Source organism: Ranitomeya imitator, chromosome 2, assembly GCF_032444005.1.
Source record: "Ranitomeya imitator isolate aRanImi1 chromosome 2, aRanImi1.pri, whole genome shotgun sequence".
Taxonomy (NCBI): domain Eukaryota; kingdom Metazoa; phylum Chordata; class Amphibia; order Anura; family Dendrobatidae; genus Ranitomeya; species Ranitomeya imitator.
Window position 1 is genome coordinate 562,244,702 of NC_091283.1, and position 20,646 is coordinate 562,265,347.

Sequence of the window (20,646 nt, forward strand, 5' to 3'; positions counted from 1 at the left end):
TTACCTCAATTGCTCACTTCCCGGATTCAGATTATACCAATATCAGAACGGCTTCTAATGCAATTTCCCACTTTAAAAACCTTCAAGCAATTTTTATTTTTGCTTTATGAGGCTCAGATTATTTCAGTGCACAGAACTCAGTTAAGGTACCGTCACACATAACGATATCATTAATGATATCGTTGCTTTTTGTGATGTAGCAACGATATTGTTAACAAAATCGTTATGCGTGACAGCGACCAACGATCAGGCCCCTGCTGGGAGATCGTTGGTCGCTGGGGAAAGTCCAGAACTTTATTTCGTCGCTGGATCTCCCGCAGACATCGCTGAATCGGCGTGTGTGACGCCGATTCAGCGATGTCTTCACTGGTAACCAGGGTAAACATCGGGTTCCTAAGCACAGGGCCGCGCTTAGTAACCCGATGTTTACCCTGGTTACCATTTTAAATGTAAAAAAAAAAAACAACACTACATACTTACATTCCGGTGTCTGGTCACGTCCCTCGCCTTCAGCTTCCCGCACTGACTGTGAGCGCCGGCCGGCCGTAAAGCAGAGCACATCGGTGACGTCACCGCTCTGCTTTACGGCCGGCGCTCAGTCAGTGCGGGAAACTGAAGGCGAGGGACGTGACCAGACAGCGGAATGTAAGTATGTAGTGTTTTTTTTTTTTACATTTACAATGGTAACCAGGGTAAACATCGGGTTACTAAGCGCGGCCCTGCGCTTAGTAACCCGATGTTTACCCTGGTTACCCGGGGACTTCGGCATCGTTGGTCGCTGGAGAGCTGTCTGTGTGACAGCTCTCCAGCGACCACACAACGACTTACCAACGATCACGGCCAGGTCGTATCGCTGGTCGTGATCGTTGGTAAATCGTTAAGTGTAACGGTACATTTAGGAGAAAGCTGTGTGCAGGAGGATCTCCTCATCTCTTATCTTGTGAGGAGAAGCTAGTAAACATGCCTTATCTTTAACAACAGCTCCTATTTTATGTGGCTAATAAGCTAGTATATTAGTGACAAACATTTTAGCCAAGAAATAAGGGAAACAAACCTGAATTCATTTTAATGAGGGGTTCACCAGGCATAGGCATCTAATGTCCCAAGTACAGAATAGATCATCTATAGTGGATCACTTTTTTGGAGAAGGTAGTGGTCGCTCCGGTGGAGGCCAGATGTAAACACTGACTGAAACTGCACTCAGTGAATCTGTTTAAAGTGTAGCAGCCACAGCACAGATCCTATTCTTCTGAATAGAAGCTGTGCTGCAGTAACCAGCAACAGCTGCTATACTTTGAATGAAACGGTGCTCAGCAGATCTGTTCAAAGTGTTAATGTCCAGTTGCCTATCTTGTAGGGCGACTAATAATTAAAGCCAAGACCAACCCTTTAAAATGGGTTAAAAAAGGAAATACATTGATCTCAGTGCGTTCGGTAGCCCTCCGTACTTTTTGCCTTCATATCTGCACAGCTACGCATGCGTCCTGCGTACCCATCTTTAACATTGGGTACGCAGGGACATGCGTTTGTGGATGCGTCATTTTGATATGCCGTCAACCGCACGGGAACACAACAAGTTGCGCTCGGCGGCACGTCAATTATTATAATTATTCTATAATGTTATTTATTATGCTTATTTATAAAGTGTCGGACATTGTTATCACTGTCCCCATTGGGGCTCACAATCCAAGTTCCCTATGATGAGGAGGAAACCTATGCAAACATAAGGAGAACACATTATCTCCTTGCAGATGTTGTCCTCGGTGGGATTTGAAAAGACGACCACAGTGCTGCAAAGCAACAGTGCCACAAACAAATATTACCATTTTCACACTGGCCAGTGGAGCTATTTAAGAGTTACCTGACTGCCATCAGCAGCAACATCAGGGTCTGAGCTACCAATGCGTATCACAATATCTGTGGCTCGGAAACGGAAGTCTGGATGGTCAGCAATGTCATAGACACTAACATCATCTTCTTCGCCAACAACCTAAAATATAAAGGTTTGCTTTTTACATCAATTTGGGATAAGTCATCAATTTTGTCTTTTTAGATTTTAAACACATGAACATTTTAGATTACATATCTGTGCTGCTCTCAGACTAATACAGTTTTAGTATCCAGCAACCGTAGAAACAGATTCTAGAGACCCTCACCTCGACATCAGTGCCTTCCGAATTCAACTTGATCCATTTGACAACACATGTCCGCCCTGTGTGATCTCCGGACTGCACCACACCATAGACGCTAGGATCCTGCAATGCATGCCCTGCAACAGATCAAAGGAACGTCATCAAAAAGAAGATGAAACCAATACCATAACACAAGGTCTTTACTGAGAAGAACAGCAAGATTCACCGACCTCGCTTATCCACCACAAAATCTCCTGGACAGAACTCATTGTTGTCCAAGTGCTGAATAGGAATCAGCTCATTAGACCGAATGCTGGTTTCTACACTCCCATCTTGCCACATGACGTCTGCTGTTGTTACGGTGGTGATGACTTCTACAGCCACCCTGCAGAGGAACAGTAAGAGGGTTAGTATTAATGGTGGAACCCATCTTAGAAAAAATATCTTTGACAATTGAACACTTTATACAAACTAATGTTATATCAGATATGATATGGTGGTATTTAAATCCTTTCAGCAAAGCAATGTGCAATTACTCTAAATCGTAATATTACAAATTGAATTAGCAGAGTTACGGCTAGCCCAAAATTATGCTAAAGACAACTAAAATCGATCCTGCAAAAATAGGGATTTTTGTGCACTCACTGTAAAATCCTTTTCTCCGAGCCACTCATTGGGGGACACAGGACCATGGGTGTATGCTGCTGCCACTAGGAGCCTGACACTAAGTGGATACAAAAAAAAAAGTTAGCTCCTCCTCTGCAGTGGCTCCTGATAGAACCAGTTTAGTGACCAAGCAGTAGGAGATTAACAAAAAAATGTAACCGTAGGTACAACATGTTAACACTATAACGCTCATCATAGGCAACAAGCCAAAAAAGGGTGGGTGCTGTGTCCCCAATGAGTGGCTCGGAGAAAAGGATTTTACGGTGAGTACACAAAAATCCCTATTTCTCCATCGCCACATTGGGGGACACAGGACCGTGGGATGTCCTAAAGCAGTCCTTGGGTGGGAGATAACAACATAACAGTGTAAACTCCTGGCACCTACTGTCTAAAGGTGCGCTATCGCTGCCTGCAGAATACGCCTACCCAGGCTTGCATCTGCAAAAGCCCGAGTATGGACATTATAATGCTTTGAGAAAGTGTGCAGGCTAGACAAGGTCGCAGCTTTGCAAACTTGCTCTGCAGACGCTTGATTCCAAAGGGCCCAGGAAGCACCCACCGACCGAGTGGAGTGTGCCCTGATACCCACTGGGATAGGCTTGCCTCTTGAACAGTCGACCGAATCCATCTGGCGATTGTCAACTTTGAAGCGGCCAATCCCTTCCAGTGTCCTGCCGGGAGCACGAACAGAGCTTCCGTCTGTCGAAAAGGTGCCGTCCTAGACACGTACTTCCTGAGAGCTCTTACAAGATCCAGAATGAAGAGCCTTCTCCACACGGTGCGTTGAGGTGGAAGGAAGACACCACGTTTGGAAGAAAGGTAGGGGACGGTCTGAGGACCACCTTGTCTCGGTGGAATGGAAGGAACGGCTTCCGGCAGGAAAGGGCAGCCAACTCCGAGACTCGTCTGATTGACGTAATAGCGACAAGAAAAGCCACCTTCCATGAAAGGAGAGATAGAGAGATGTCCTGCAATGGCTCAAAGGGAGATTCCTGTAGGACACCTAGGACTAGATTAAGGTCCCAAGCCTCTAGAGGTGCTCTATAGGGAGGCACCACATGGGAGACTCCCTGAAAGAACGTTCTCACCTGAGGCTTTGAAGCAATTTTTCGCTGGAAGAGGACTGACAAGGCCGAGACCTGCCCTTTAAGGGAACTCGGCGATAGCCCCAAGTCCAGACCAGACTGAAAGAATTCCAAGATGGTAGGGATGTTGAAAACCAACAGAGGGTGACCTCTACTTCTGCACCATTCAAAGAAAGTCTTCCAGGTCTGATGATAGATGCGCAATGACACCGGCTTTCGGGCATTGATCAAGGTAGAAACTACTTTGCGGGAAAAACCTGCTTGACTCAGAACCCAGGATTCAACGGCCAAGCCATCAAACACAGGGCCCCTGAGCTCTGGTGGTAGATCGGACCCTGAGAAAGCAGATCCGGATGATCTTTTAGTCGCCAAGGAACATCTGCGATGAGCTGTACCAGCTCTGCATACCACACCCGGCAAGGCCAATCCGGAGCGATGAGAATCACCGGCACACCCTCTGCCCTGATCTTCCTGATGACTCTCGGAAGCAAGGGCAGGGGCGGAAATAGATAAGGAAGGCGAAACTGACTCCAAGGAAGGACAAGAGCGTCCTCTTAGATTGCTCTCGGGTCCCGAGACCGGGCTAGAAACTGAGGTACCTTGGCATTGAACCAGGAAGCCATCAAGTCTACGTCCGGAGTACCCCAATGAAGGCAGATCTGTTAGAAAACATCGTGATGGAGAGACCACTCTCCCGAGTCAAGACCTTGACGGCTGAGGAAGTCCGCGGCCCAATTTTCCACTCCTGGAATGTGAACGGCCGATCTGACAGAGTGGTTGATTTCGGCCCAGCAAAGGATGTGCCCGACCTCGCACATTGCAGTCCTGCTGCAGGTGCCCCCCCTGATGATTTGTATAAGCCATAGCCGTGGCATTGTCCGACTGAATACGGATTGGGTGGCCTGCTAGGAGATGATGGAACCGCCTTAGGGACAGCCAAATCGCACGGATTTCCAGGATATTGATTGAAAGGCGAGACTCGTGATGAGACCAGGTCCCCTGTGCAGTGTTATGACGAAAAACCGCTCCCCAGCCGAGTAGGCTGGCATCGGTAGTGACTGCCAGCCAATGGACTGGGAGGAAGGACCTCCCTTGGAGAAGAAAGGTTCGGAGCATCCTCCATTGGGGTGTCTGCTTGACCCGAGAGGTCAGAGGACACGGTCAGTCAAAGGAAAAAAGACTCCAGTCCCATGCGTCCAGCAGTGCGTGCTGAAGGGGACGAAGGTGCAGTTGCGCAAACGGAATTGCCTCCATTGCGGCCACTATCTTCCAGAGAATCCTCATGCCGAAACGGATGGAACAGGGGGACGGTTGACGGAGCCTCCGGACCCCTTGTTGAAGAGCTAGGACCTTGTTCCGAGGGAGAAGCACCAGCCTTCGGAAAGTGTCCAAAGTCATGCCCAGGAAGGAGATCCGCTGAGCTGGAACAGGAGACGACTTTTTTTTAAAGTTGATCAACCAGCCCAGCCGAGAAAGAGTATCCAAGGAAATGCGGACGCACTCCTCGCAGGCTTGGAAGGATGGACCTTTGAGTAGCAGGTCGTCTAGATAGGGGAGCACGACTAAACCCCGAGCGTATAGAATGGCCATGACCGCCGCCATGACCTTTGTGAAAACTCTGGGGGTGGTGGTGAGGCCGAAAGGCAAGGCTGTGAACTGAAAATGTTCCCCACGGAGAGCGAAGCGGAGGAACCTTTGGTGAGGTGGGAAGATTGGGATGTGAAGATACACATCCCGAATGTCGATGGAGGCTAAGAACTCGCCCTGCTCCATCAAGGCGATGACAGAACGGAGAGCCTCCATCCTGAAATGTCAGACCTTGACAAATCTGTTTAAGAACTTGAGGTCCAGGATGGGCCTGACTGTTCCATCCTTTTTGGGGGACCATGAACAGATCTGAATAAAAACCGCGGAACCTTTTGTTTTCTGGGACCTGGACAATGACCCGGTCTCGACGGAGTGACTCGATGGCCTGGAAAAAAGTCAGAGCGCGCATACCCGCTTCGGGAGGCCAGGAAGCAAAGAACCGGGTTGGAGGGGGAGAGGAAAATTCGATCTTGTATCCGGAGGACACCAGATCCCTGACCCACTCGTCGTGAATGACCGCAAGCCAGGTATGACGAAACAAAAGAAGGCGTCCGCCTACTCTGCTGGTGTCGTCCGGATGAGATTGCGAGTCATTTAGTAGAAGATCTTTGGGGTCTGGATCCCCTAGATCTAGACTGCGTGGAGCGGCCCCTCCAGGAGTGGTTGCGCCTGTACGAGGCCTGTGGGCTTTTGTCTCTGACGGCGCGGTGCCCCGAACCAGGGAAACTGGCCGAGGAGGACCATGCGTAATTGCCACGAAAGGACCAAAAACGAGCCTGTGGCTGTTGGCGGAACGGTTGTCTGAATCTCTGCTGGGGAAGGGAAGTACTTTTCTCTCCTGTAGCGTCTGAAATCAGTTGGTCCAGCTTTTCACCAAATAAGTGGCCACTGAGATATGGAAGGGATGTTAGGGACTTTTTAGATGCAGAGTCCGCTCGCTAGTTTCTCAGGCATAGTGCTCTTCTAATCGCCACAGCGTTTGAAGCTGTAAGTGCAGAGCAATTAGCCGCGTCCAGGGAGGCGTTTACTAAGTATTCACCAGCCAAGGAAATTTGATTAGCTAGCTCCGCTATGTCAGAGGGGAGATCACTGTTCTGTAAGGTCTTACGTAGAGAGTCTGCCCATAAAGTCACGGCTATGGCTACCCAGTTAGCGGCAAAAGAGGGAAAGCGTACCGGGCCTGGTGCCTCAAAAACTGAACGGGTGAGGCTGTCAACTAAGTGATCCGTGGGGTCTTTGATGGAAGATCCGTCCGGCAAGGATAGAAGAGTTTTGGAGGACAAACGTGAAACAGAGGGATCCACAGGAGGGGATTCTGTCCATTTGCGGAGGTCAGGAGAAAAAGGATATTTGGACTCCAGAGATCTCTGACCTGCAAAGCGTTTGTCCGGACGCTCCCTATGTTGCTGAACTATGTCCAGGAACTCCGGGTGATTGGCAAACACCCTGTGAGGACGCATGGTCCTTTTGAAGGACAACAAATTATCCGTATGAGAGGTCGTAGGCTCCTCGTCAACCTTAAGTGACTGGTTGACGGCTCAATGAGACTATCTATAGAACTCTGATAGCCTGGTGACTCTGAATCTGAGTCTGATGGGCCTCTTGATCTAGAGTCCTGGTCGCTAGAGGTGCCTGGGGAGAGAGAGCGGGAAGCAGAGCTAACAGACGCCGAGGCACCAGAAGGCCTGGGGGACGAGCTACGAACCCGCTTCCTAGATGCCCGCTTGTGTCTATGAGAGCGGCCCCTGCAGGCCAAAGATACCCCTGCTGTAGGGGAATTTTCTTGGGCAGGCGGATTAGTAGTCCTGCTCATGGATGGATCCTGGAGGGACTCGATCACTTTAGACAAGGAAGTCAGATTGCGAGAGTGACAAAGCCCACTCAGGGGGACTGGTCTCCGTGGGATTGGTGGCGGTGGGGGGCCTCTGAGCGCATTTAGGGTCACAAGCATGACAGAGCGGAGCAGTATGCCCACTTGGTAATGCAGCCTGACAGGAGGAGCAAGAAGTGAAAAACACTGTTTTAGAGGACTTTTTAGAGGTTTTAGGTAGAGACATGTTGAACCTCCTTAACTTCCAAAGGGAGCTGCAGGGATGCTGCGCAGAAAAAAAAAAAAAAAATCAGCGGAGCACTTTGTGTGCAGCTGTCAGAGTAAGCTATATGAAGGGGGGACCTGCGGTAGCGTGGCAGAGCACTTACCCAGGTCCTATGCCCGTGTGCCCCAGCGGAGTCCTGCAAGCTTTACCGGCGTTAGGAGGACAGAAGATGGGCGCCTATCGCAGTGTCCGAGAAGCGCCAGACAGGTGTGCGTGGCCTCCGGGCATGACGCCGCTGTAGGCCGAAGCCAGGGGCTAAATTAGAAGAGTCGGGCCGCCGGGCCGGCGATGCGCTCGGGAGCCCCCACCCCTGCCGAAAACTCACCGCTGGTGCTCCATCCTGTGGAGGTAGTAAGAGGAGGGACGGTGCAGGCGCCTTCAATCCATCATCCCCTTTGCTGGGGAGGTGGAGAGGGACTATCCAGAGCCATGCAGCACCGCTGCTGAAACAGTGGTGGTGCAGAGGGGAGCAGCCGGATGCCATGGGAAGAGGGGGCCTCTGTGTATCCTAAGGGTTCGATCCCCTAGGATTTCACAGGGCTGTGTCCGGCTTTGGCATCCCACGTCGCAGGAGAGGGTGGGGGCGATCGGCCCCTTGAAAGGGTCCATAGCCCCAGTCTTCCTCTTGCGCAAAAAGTTGTTTAAAAAATAAAGATAAAAATAAAGAAAATGTGGTCTGAATAACAGACCCCAGTGTCCCTCCTACGGACACTAAGCATAAACTGGCTCCATCAGATGCCAGAGGGCGGTGTATACTGCAGAGGAGGAGTTAACTCTCTTTTGTATTTACTTAGTGTCAGGCTCCTAGTGGCATAAACCCACGGTCCTGTGTCCCCCAATGTGGCAATGGAGAAATAAGTCCCTTTGAAGGGATTTTCCCAAACAAATTTGATTTTAAATCAATACATCTTGGAGTAATAAGTTCCAAAATTGGAAGGGTTAATAAAAATGTTGCTATGCTGAGATAATGTTATAGATGTGCATCCCTGCTGTGTACTGTGTAATGGCTGTGTCTCACCGTACAGTAACCTGGTCTGGCAAAAAAAAATTACTTGGCACTTCTTACAGAGCCCCCTCACTCACTGGTGGCATCGCCATGACGGACCTGGGCAATATAAGGGAGTAATGGTGTGCACTCAGGTCAAAGACGAGGAGGTGCTAGTAAAACAGACCATGTGGTCCAAATCGTCATATACCAGAAAATTACCGCACACTCAGAGTAGGTATATTGCAAAAATATTACATGAGTCCATCCTTAACTCTGCTGCCTGACTAATCCATCTCTCTCCTCGCTACTCCTCCGCTTCCCCCCTCTGCAAATCTCTTCACTGGCTCCCATTCCCTCAGCGTATCCAGTTCAAATTACTAATACTGACCTACAAAGCCATCCATAACCTGTCTCCTCCAAATATCTCTGAACTAATCTCCCGATATCTTCCCTCACGTGATCTCCGGTCCTCCCAAGACCTCCTTCTCTCCTCGACACTTATTCGCTCCTCACCCTACCGCCTCCAGGACTTCTCCCGAATATCCCCCATCCTCTGGAACTCTCTGCCCCAACACGTCCGACTATCAACCACAGTCGGATCCTTCAGACGGAACCTGAAAACTCATCTCTTCAGGAAAGCCTACAGCCTGCACTGACACCGCTGCCGCCTCATCACTATCGAAGCTACCGCCTCACCAACACCGGAGCTCCTGCAACCCTCAACCTACTGTCTCCTTCCCCATAATCCTGTAGAATGTAAGCCCGCAAGGGCAGGGTCCTCGCCCCTCTGTATCAGTCCGTCATTGTTAGTTTGTTTACTGTATGTGATATCTGTAACTTGTATTTAACCCCTTCTCATGTACAGCACGATGGAATCAATGGTGCTATATAAATTAATAATAATAATAATAATAATAATAATAATAATAATAATAATGTTGCCACCAAAATGTATGTGCAGATAGAAACCCAACGTTTCGACCCTCCTGGGTCTTAGTCATGGGGTTACTAAGGAGTTAAAGAAACAATATCAGATATCAACCTAGCAACATTAACAGAAGAAAAAAAAATATGCCCAATGAAGTATTATGTATTTACTTTATTGGGCACATTTGTTTTTTCTTCTGTTAATGTTGCTAGGTTGATATCTGATATTGTTTCTTTATTTCCTTAGTAACCCCATAAATAAAACCCAGGAGGGTTTGGTGGCAACCTTGTTTGTTAACATAATAAACTCTTGTAATATTTTTGTATCATACCTACTCCGAGTGTGCAGTAATTTTCTGGTATAGGAACTGGGCAATAAGCACCATTCCCCTTGCAAGTTTCCTGCCAAGTTCTGGAGTGCTGTTCATCTCTTAGCAGCGCCATTCCTGTCACAACCATTACACAGTACACAACAGGGGCACATTTATGAACCAAGGCGATTGAACAGGATTCTACAGGTGAACAACAGGATTCTACAGGTGAACAACTGGATATGGATGAACTCTTCTTACATCAGATGTCTCTGCTCTCAAAAAAGTATGACAGTGATCATGGAAGATTTTAACTAACCAGATATTTGCTAGGAATATCTCTCAGGCAAAAGTAATGAGTCCAGAAAATTCTTATCTTCTCTTGCTGACAACTTTATCTTTCAAAAAGGTACTAGAGAGAACAAGAGGATCTGCAATCTTAGACCCAATTCTTACCAACAGGGAGGAAATGGTTGAGGAAGTTGGTCTATCCTCGAATTTTGCATTACAAAAAGAAGACGACCAGAGGGGACTCAGACTTTAAGGTTGGACTTTTGAAAGACAGATTTTAATGTCAAAAAGAGTGTAGGAAAGGTGCAATGACTGGATGTTCTAAATGACAAATGTCCAAGAAGGGTGGAAGATTTTGGTAAATGGAATTCTCACTGCACAATCAGTAACAATCCCAAAAAGAAGAAAGAATTGGAAGCATTTAAAGAGATCAGGATGGATAAGCACAGAACTTAAACACTTATTAAAAAGGAAAAAAAGAAGAAATATATCTTAAATAGAAAGAGGGAGAATATCGAAGGAAGAATATAATGCTGTCTAAAAGGAATGCAGAACAAACATTAGAAGAGCTAAAGACAGTAATGAAATGAGGCTTGCAAGGAAGACCAAAAACAATAAAAAAGGATTTTTGGGGTATGTCAGCAGGGCTGTGGAGTCGGAGGTAGTTTTGGTTGGAGTCTGAGTTAGTAGAAATGTACCGACTCCAGCTTTAAAAAAAAAATAAATGTATTAATATTTCATAATTGAACTTTCATATGAATTTTATAAATGTTACTCAAAACTATGAACAACAGTGCTAAGCAGTTTTGCTGGAGATAGAGACATTTCTTACTTCTTGTGTCACTGTTCTCCACTGCCCTTATCTAATCTTATACTTGGTTAACCTCATGCTGCCCCAACCCCCCTACTTACAATGTATGAAACTGAAAGTGAAAATGTGTTGCAAATTCTTAATAGTAAAGCTCCTCCTCTAGACTAGATGTTTGGTGTGCGTCTTCCAAGCATCTCACAGCTGCTACTCAGAAGAGGAAGACTGTAAGAAGTATTATCCTTTCAACAAACTTTGCATCAGTTAACTGTGAGTACATGAGGAATAACAGAATTTAATTTCGAAAAACATTTGGATCACAAGGACTGTGCAAAGCGTTCCCGCATAGAAGAGTCATCCCCATCAAAGAACACAGCCAGTACATTTCAGCAGAATTTTTCATGTGCACTAAAAGAAATTGAGAAATTTGACCGTTCATCAAAAATAACAGTGCAACAAGCGATTCCTCTGTATCCTGACATTGTCAGAGATGTTGCCCGAGTGGTTACTGCTTTGCCACCAACCCAAGTTAGTGTAGAGAGGTTGTTCTCTGCTCTCAAATAATTAGATCAGATTTGAGGGCATCCATGAAGGAGGATCTGACAGAGGCAATACTTTTTCTGAGGACAAATTTATAGATTTCTTATTAACTGCATAACAGTGTTTATTGAATATTTACTTACAAGAGTTTAGAAAAGTTTATAAACGTTATTTGCTATATTCTAATTGTATTCTAATAAATATAGTTTTTGCTCTAAGTGGTCTGATTACTTACATGATGGTGAGAAACTGAATAAGCACAATGTTAATATTTGACAACAGTAAATTTATTGTTACGAATTGGCCATTTATGAAGGAGTCGGAGCCGGAGTCAGAACCTGATAAAATCCAGGAGTCGGAGTCGCAACTGTGGCTTACCGACTCCACAGCCCTGTATGTCAGAAGCAAAAGAAAAGTCAAAGAGGCTATAGGATTTTTACAGCATGAAAAGGGCAAAGTGGTCAAAAATTATGGAAAGTCGAACTTTGAAATTCCTATTTTGCATCTGAATTGATGTTCACAGTTCTCGAAGGAATACAATAATCTATAAACAGAGAGATGGTGAGGGAAAACTTAGCTAATTTAAATCTCATGGGATAGATTAATTACATCCTAGGTTACTGAGAGAGAGAAGAAATTGCAGAGCAACTAGCCAGCATATCTGAAAAATCCTGGAGAACAGGAACAATCCCAGAAGATTGGAGAAGGGCAAATGTTGTCCCTATCTTCAAAAAAGGAAAGAAGATGGAGACAGGAAATTACAGACCAGTGAGTCTTATTTCTATACCAGGACAAATCTTTGAATAAATTATGGAATATCATGTAAGAGCCAGGATGGGTTTGTAGCAAATAAGTTAAGCCAAACTAATCTAATTTCCTTCTATGATGAACTCACTGACTGGGTGGATCAGGGAAATGCGGTATAGTATATCTCAACTTCAGCAAAGCATTTGATAAAGTATCTCATACGACAAGGCTACGATTAGGTGGCTTCATAACTGGCTCAGTGATTGTGATCAAAGAGTGATGATAAATGGTTGCACATCCAATTAGAAGTGTTTCAAGTGGAGTACCACAAGGCTCTGTCCTGGCCCCAGTGTTGTTCAACATTTTAATAAACGATCTAGATGAGGGTACTGAGGGTAAACTAACCAAATTTGCAGACAATGCAAAGTTAGGAGGGATAGCTAACACTTGAGAAGACAGACAAGATTCAGAAGGACCTAGATAAGCTTGAACAGTGGGCAGCAACTAATAGAATGGTATTTAAAAAGGAAGACATGCAAGATTCTACATCTGGGCAAGGAAAGTAAAAATTACATCTATAGAATGGTAGGAATAGAACTAAGCAACAGCACGTGTGAAAAAGGCTTGGGTATATACCCCAGGTTACTGGTTGCTGCAGTGATGTTGCTTTTGCTTCGGGGAAGGCGATGTCATGCTCAGAGGCAAAGGAGTTCTCTTCACCAGGTAAGGCACACACATTCAAAACATTCTGAATCCAGGCCAGGAGGGGGAGCTCAAGACCCGAATTCAGGGGAGCTTCCCTGTATAAATATCCTGACCTGGAGGAGGAGCTAGTTAGTTGTTCAGATATACAGATAGAAGAAGGAAGTCTGGAACTGAGTGCAGACAGAGAGGCCTGACAGCCACGAGGGAGCTACAGCCTCTGGGAAGGAGTAACCTGTTGGGTTGCATGTGGAGCAGCCGGAAGGGAAGGAGGACAGGAGAGACAGAACTCAGAGGGGAACTGTGGCAGGGCACCCTCGGAGCTGAAGCGCAGAATCCGAGAATCGGCAGCCCAAGGCTTTCGTGGACTCCACTACAAGGAGCAGAACCGGAGGGCAAAGCACTACACGTCACCTGCCCGCATCATGCCTGAGACACAGCAGCAATGGAGGACCCCGGGGCATCTGAGAGTCCCTGTAAAAAGGCTCAAACTGCCTGTCGTGCAGGTACCTGTCCCAGGACAGGGGGAAACTGGAGGACCTTGTAGGAAGCTTAAAGCAGCAGGGACCTCACTTAGAAAGGCGCAAGTAGGAAAGGCTCATGCACCTCTACTGGAAAAAAGAGAACTCTAATTTGCCTCTGAGTCGGCCGGACCAATATCATCCGTGCCTGGTACCCTGGACTGTGGCCTGTCACTCACAAGTAAACCAGGTAAAGACTTATCGCTTGTCTCCTCCATTTATTCACCGGCTACACCACACACCATAGGACCCCTGGGAAGCACGCTTCACCTGTGGGAAGTGTAACATCAGGGCTGCCGCAACATCCCCCAGGGGACCCCTCTAATGCAGCGTCGGTCCCCCTATTGACCGAACTCCACAGGTGGCGTCACGACAAACTTTGAACATTTAATCCCCTTTAATGTTGATGCCCAGGGCCACGGACTGGGTCGCAGCCACCGTGACATCCCCTTTTTGCGACCGGACCCGGTACAGAGTATCCCACTGCCCTGTGGGCGCGTCACTAATAGATCACAGACTGCACATGAGTCAGCTGTGCGATGCAGCAGCAAAAAAGGCAAACAGTTCTAGGATGTATTAAGAAAAGCATAGAGTCTAGATCACGTGAAATAATTATCCCCCTCTATTCTCCTTGGTCAGTACTCATCTGAAATACTGTGTCCAGGTCGGGCACCACATTTAAAAAAAGACAATGAAAAACTGGAGCAAGTTCAGAAAAAAAGCTAACAGGATAGTGAGCAGACTACAAAGTATGTCCTACGAGGAACAGTTAAAGGATCTGGGAATGTTTAGCATGTAAAAAATTACGCTAATAGGACACTTAACAGCGGTTTACAAATATCTGAAGGGATGTCACAGTGTAGATGGGTCATCCTTATTTTCATTTGCACATGGAAACAAGAGAAGCAATTAAATTAAGCTGAAGATACAGATTAGATATTAGAAATTTTTTTTGACACTGAGGGTGATAGGTGTCTGTCTAGTCTCTGTTTGAAGACTTCCATTGAAGGAGAACCCTTCCAAATAACAGTTTATGATTACCGGTATAAAAGATTCTCTCAGCACAGGAACATTTTTTTTAACCCCTTAATCTCAATATGACGTACTATCCCGTCGAGGTGACCTGGGACTTAATTCCCAGTGACGGGATAGTACGTCATATGCAATCGCGGCCAGGTGTCAGCTGACTATAGCAGCTGACATCCGGCACTATGTGCCAGGAGCGGTCACGGTCCGCCCCCGGCACATTAACCCCCGGCACACAGTGATCAAACATGATCGCAGCGTTCCGGGGGCATAGGGAAGCATCGCGCAGGGAGGGGGCTCCCTGCGGGCTTCCCTGAGCGCTTGGTACAAGGCGATGTGCTCACCTTGTACCGAGCGTCTCCTCCCTGCAGGCCCCGGATCCAAAATGGCCGCGGGGCAACTTGCGGGTCCTGCAGGGAGGTGGCTTAAAAGTGCCTGCTCAGAGCAGGCGCTGGTAAGCCTGCAGCCCTGCTTGTCAGATCGCTGATCTGACACAGTGCTGTGCAAAGTGTCAGATCAGCGATCTGACCATATAGTGTGATGTCCCCCCCTGCGACAACGTTATAAAGTAAAAAAAAATAAAAAATATTTAGATGTGAAAAAAAAAATAAAAAAAAAATATTGTTCCCATAAATACATTTCTTTATCAAAAGAAAAATAAAAAAATAAATGTACACATATTTAGTATCGCCGCGTCCGTAATGACCCCATCTATAAAACTGTCCCACTATTTAACCCCTTCAGTGAACGCCGTAAAAAAAAAAAAAAACCCCAAAAAAAACACGAGGCAAAAAACCCTTTATCATATCGCTGAACAAAAAGTGGAATAACACGCAATCAAAAAGACGAATATAAATAACCATGGTACCACTGAAAACTTAATCTTGTCCTGCAAAAAAATGAGCCGCTATACAGCATCAGCGAACAAAAAAAAAAAAGTTAGTCCACAGAATAAAGCGATGCAAAAATAACTATTTTTCCTATAAAATAGTTTTTATCGTACAAAAGCGCCAAAACATAAAAAAAATTATATAAATGAGGTATCGCTGTAATTGTTCTGACCCGAAGAATAAAACTGCTTCATCAATTTTACCAAACGTGGAACGTTTAAAAACGCAACCAAAAGCAGGTGCTTAAAAACGCATGCGTTTACATAGACAGCAATACTACGTTTTTTGCCGCAAAAAAATGCCTCTAGAAATGATTATGTTGCATTTCCGCAAAAAAAGGCAAGCATAGAAACGACGCATGCGTCGTCAAATGCGGCCAAACGCGTACAAAAAAAACAAAACGCATACATTTTTAATGTTAAATATAAGAAAAAAAACGCATGCTTTTAAACGCAGCGGCAAAAAACGCAAATGTGAAACCAGCCTTATAAACAGTAGTGAAACACTTCGGGGTTCAAAGTTTTCACAACACATCTAGATAAGTTCATTGGGGGTCTAGTTTTTAATATGGGGTCACTTGTGGGGGGTTTCTACTGTTTAGGTACATTAGGGGCTCTGCAAACGCAATGTGACGCCTGCAGACCATTCCATCTAAGTCTGCATTCCAAACGGCGCTCCTTCCTTTCTGAGCTCTGCCATGCGCCCAAACGGTGGTTCCCCCCCACATATGGGGTATCCGCATACTCAGGACAAATTGGACAACAACTTTTGGGGTCCAATTTGTCCTGTTACCCTTGGGAAAATACAAAACTGGGGGCTAAAAAATAATTTTTGTGGAAAAAAAATTTTTTTTTATTTTCACGGCTCTGCGTTATAAACTGTAGTGAAACACTTGGGGGTTAAAAGCTCTCACAACACATCTAGATAAGTTCCTTAGGGGGTCCACTTTCCAAAATGGTGTCACTTGTGGGGGGTTTCAATGTTTAGGCACATCAGTGGCTCTTCAAACGCAACAAGGCGTCGCATCTCAATTCCAGTCAATTTTGCATTGAAAAGTCAATTGGCGCTCCTTCCCTTCCGAGCTCTGCCATTCGCCCAAACAGTGGTTTACCCCCACATATCGGGTATCAGCATACTCAGGACAAATTGTACAACAACTTTTGGGGTCCATTTTCTCCTGTTACCCTTGGTAAAATAAAACAAATTGGAGCTGAAGTAAATTTTTTGTGAAAAAATTAAAAAAGTTAAAATGTTCATTTTTTTTAAACATTCCAAAAATTCCTGTGAAACACCTGAAGGGTTAATAGACTTCTTGAATGCGGTTTTGAGCACCTTGAGGGGTGCAGTTTTTAGAAGGGTGTCACACTTGGTTATTTTCTATCATATAAACCCCTCAAAATGACTTCAAATGTGATGATTAGAAATTACTGGTCAACTTTTAACCCTTATAACTCCCTAACAAAAAATTTTGGTTCCAAAATTGTGCTGATGCAAAGTAGACATGTGGGAAATGTTACTTATTTTTTGTGTGATATATCTCTGTGATTTAAGGGCATAAAAATTCAAAGTTGGAAAATTGCTAAATTTTCGCCAAATTTCCATTTTTTTTTCACAAATAAATGCAGCTAATATCAAATAAATTTTACCACTATCATGAAGTACAATATGTGACGAGAAAACATTCTCAGAACCATCAGGATCCGTTGAAGCGTTCCAGAGTTACAACCTCAAAGGGACAGTGGTTAGAATTGTAAAAATTGGCCCGGTCCGTAACGTGCAAACCACCCTTGTGGCTTAAGGGGTTAAACAAATCCAGTTGTGGAAATTATTCCAAGACATATTGATTAAAATTAATTAACTTTGAATGGGAAAATCCCTTTAACCCCTTCATGACCCGGGGTATTATCGTTTTCGTTCCAAGTGTGGTGAAATTGCAAAAAAGTGCAATCCCACACTGGTTTTTTGCTAGGTTCACTAACTGCTAAAACTGACCTGCCATTTTGATTCTCCAGGTCATTATGAGTTGATAAAAAAAGAACCTATACATGTTTGGGTTTTTTTTTTACCACTCAGATAGACAAACTTTGCTAAAAAAAAAAAAAAATGTGCGCAATTTTCCGATACCCATTGCGTCTCCATTTTTCGTGATCTGGGGTCGGGTGGGGGCTTATTTTTTGTGTGCCGAACTGACGTTTTTAATTATACCATTTTGGTGCAGATATGTTCTTTTGATCGCCCGTTATTGGATTTTAATGCAATATCGAGGCGACCAAAAAACATAATTCTGGCGTTTCTAATTTGTTTTCTCGCCGTTTAGCTATTCATAACAGCTGACATGTCCCGGCTTTCATGCGGGCTCACTGCCGGAGCCCGCATCAAAGCAGGGGATCTGACCTCAAAGGCCTGAGGGGGTTAAGGGCCATACGGTGGCATAAAAATGTCTCCTTCCCAATAATCCTGTAGAATGTAAGCCCGCAAGGGCAGGGTCCTCGCCCCTCTGTATCAGTCCGTCATTGTTAGTTTGTTTACTGTATGTGATATTTGTAACTTGTATGTAACCCCTTCTCATGTACAGCACCATGGAATCAATGGTGCTATATAAATAAATAATAATAATAATAATAATAAATAAAAATTCATTTTCTACCCCTATAATTAAAGGTTTAAAAAATAGGGATTTTTGTGTACTCACCGTAAAATCCTTTTCTCCGAGCCATTCATTGGGGGACACAGACCGTGGGTGTATGCTGCTGCCAATAGCACTGACACTAAGTGATACAAAGAAAGTTAGCTCCTCCCCTGCAGTATAAACCCTCCTGCTGGCTCTCAGCTAACCAGTTCGGTGTAAAAGCAGTAGGAGATCAATAACAATATATGAGCGTATAGCATGTCATATTATATATGAGAGTATAGCATGTCAGATTATAAAAAACAATCATAAGCTAATAACAGGGTGGGAGCTGTGTCCCCCAATGAATGGCTCGGAGAAAAGGATTTTACGGTGAGTACACAAAAATCCCTATTTCTCCTTCGCCTCATTGGGGGACACAGACCGTGGGACGTCCCAAAGCAGTCCCTGGGTGGGGACAACAACAGATCAGGCCCTGTGTAACCGCTACTTACAAGTGCGCCACCGCGGCCTCCAGAGTCTGCCTGCCCAGACTCACATCTGTGGAAGTGTGGGAATTATAGTGCTTCAAGAATGCATGCGGACTGGACGAATCCGCAAGCTTGCAGGCGTGCCTTGCTGACGCCTGGTGCCTAGAACCCTTGATAGACAGGGAGATAGGCTGACATCTAGCACGGAAGGACTCCTGGATGGTGAAAAGAATTCACCATGTGATCATGGTCGATGAAACGGCTAAACCCTTCCTGAAAATGTCAGGAAGCCTTCCTCTACCGTCAGGAAGCCCAAATAAAACGTCCAACCTTCAGAAGGACGCCGTCCTCAAGACGTATCTACTCAGAGCACTCACTTCGTCCAGAATATGGGGGATCTTATTCCATTTTGTGGACTGGAGCCAAAAGAGATGAGGGAAGAACTATGCCCTCATAACAGTGGTAATACAGTACCAACTTGGTAACAAGGGATGGAGATGGCCTGAGGACAACCTTGCCTCGAAGGAAATAAGGGAAAAAAGTCCGAAAGAGCAGAGAAGCTAGCTCCGAAGACTCGTCAGAGTGAGAATATCGCAGAGGAGAACGGGACGACTTTCCCTGATAGTAAATTCTGCCCGGATAAAAAAGGAGCCTACTGTAAGGCTCCTAGGAATAATAAGGTCCCAATGATCTAACGGTACGCGATAGGGAAGAACTACGTGTGAAAACTCCCTGTGAGAAAGTCCCTACTTGCGGTTGTGCTGCGATAAGGCGAGAAGATACTAGCTCCGCAAACAAAAAAAAACGGACGTGGTCAGTGCGGATCTCTGAGGATCACTGGGGCCCCTTTCTGCTTCCGAAAGGCTTTCGGAAGCAGTGGAAGGGGAGTTATGGAAACTGGTACCACGGCAGAACCAGAGCATGGAGAGCGATGGCTCTTGGATCTCGAGGCCGAACCACGAACTCGAGTACATTGGCTTTCAGTCTGGATGTCATCCCACCTACAACTGGAGAGCTCCAGTAAGGACAGATCTGATGGAAGACTTCGGGGTGAAGTTCCCACTGACTTGAGGCGGAACCCTGACGGCTGAATTTGTTTGCCGTTCAGAGTTCTACTTCTGGGATATATACTGCCGAGATCACAGAATAATAGACTTCGGCCCATCAGAGAAAGTGAGGTACCTCGGTCATGGCACCTGACCGTGGGTACCTGCTAGATGACTGACGTAAGGCACCGCCGTGGCATTATCCAATTGAATTCGGATAGGGAGACCCGCCAGAAGGCAGTGGACCTGCTGTAAGACTACCGTTCGGATCTCCAGAACAATGATGGGGAGAAGAAGACTGGCATTGGAAGTTACTAATAACCATTGAACCGGGAGAAAGGCCCTGGATGAAGAAGGAGCTCAGACTATTGTCTGAAAGTCTGCTTGACTTGCTGAAAACGAGCGGAGCGAAGGAAACCGCTTCCATTGTCGTCACCATTTTTGCTCAGAACTCTCTTAGCAAATCGAATGAAATGAGGGGGTGAGTAATCAAGTCCTCAGAACTCTCCTTGCGCGAGCTCCCTGTTGAAGGGCCATGACCTTGTCTCGAGGAAGAATTACCATCCTTCTAGAAGTGTGCAGGATCATCCTCAAAAAGGATATCTGCTGGGCTGGAAATGAGGAGAACTTGTCTAAGTGTAGCTGCCAGCCCAGGAGAGAAGGTATCGCAAGAGATATAGACGACTCAGCGTAATCCTGGAAGGGCGGCTAGACAGACCAAACAGGGCAGGACGAGCACACCTCTAGAGTACAAGAGAAACATGACATCCGCCATGACCCGAGCGAACACTCTGGGTGCGGAAGCAATGCCGAAGGACAAGGTTGTGACTTGAAAATGCTGTTCCAATAGTAAAGATAGACAGCGCTCCAACCAGGTGTATAGACCAAAATCAGTGGATTTATTCAGCCATAATAGCAACGTTTCGACCCTAGTGGGTCTTTGTCAAGCATACAGTACAGTGCCTGGGTTCGGCTTTAAATAGGGTGTATGCCACGCAGGGCACCAATCCCCATCAAGCCGCCCACTAACAAATAATCAGTGTGAATTTATGTCAAAACAAACATCAAACCATATAACATTAAAAGACCCCAACCGCCCATATTACCATACCACAGGGCAGATAATTATTGCCCACCAAATCTGAGAGAACTGCAGTGATCACAATAGTACATAAACAGTCGAG

At 45.8% G+C, this 20,646-nt stretch overlaps 1 protein-coding gene across 2 annotated transcripts in view; it reads right to left on the reverse strand.

The window, feature by feature from the left end:
• The window catches only part of UBE2O (ubiquitin conjugating enzyme E2 O), a 61,838-nt gene that overhangs the window by 10,628 nt on the left and 30,564 nt on the right, over positions 1-20,646 (reverse strand). For both annotated transcript variants that reach the window (XM_069752088.1, XM_069752087.1), the window contains exons 10-12: positions 2,363-2,517; positions 2,157-2,269; positions 1,862-1,990 (exon numbers count right to left, since the gene is read on the reverse strand). In XM_069752088.1, the coding sequence (XP_069608189.1) occupies positions 1,862-1,990; positions 2,157-2,269; positions 2,363-2,517 (397 nt within the window). The remainder of the gene's footprint in view (positions 1-1,861; positions 1,991-2,156; positions 2,270-2,362; positions 2,518-20,646) is intronic.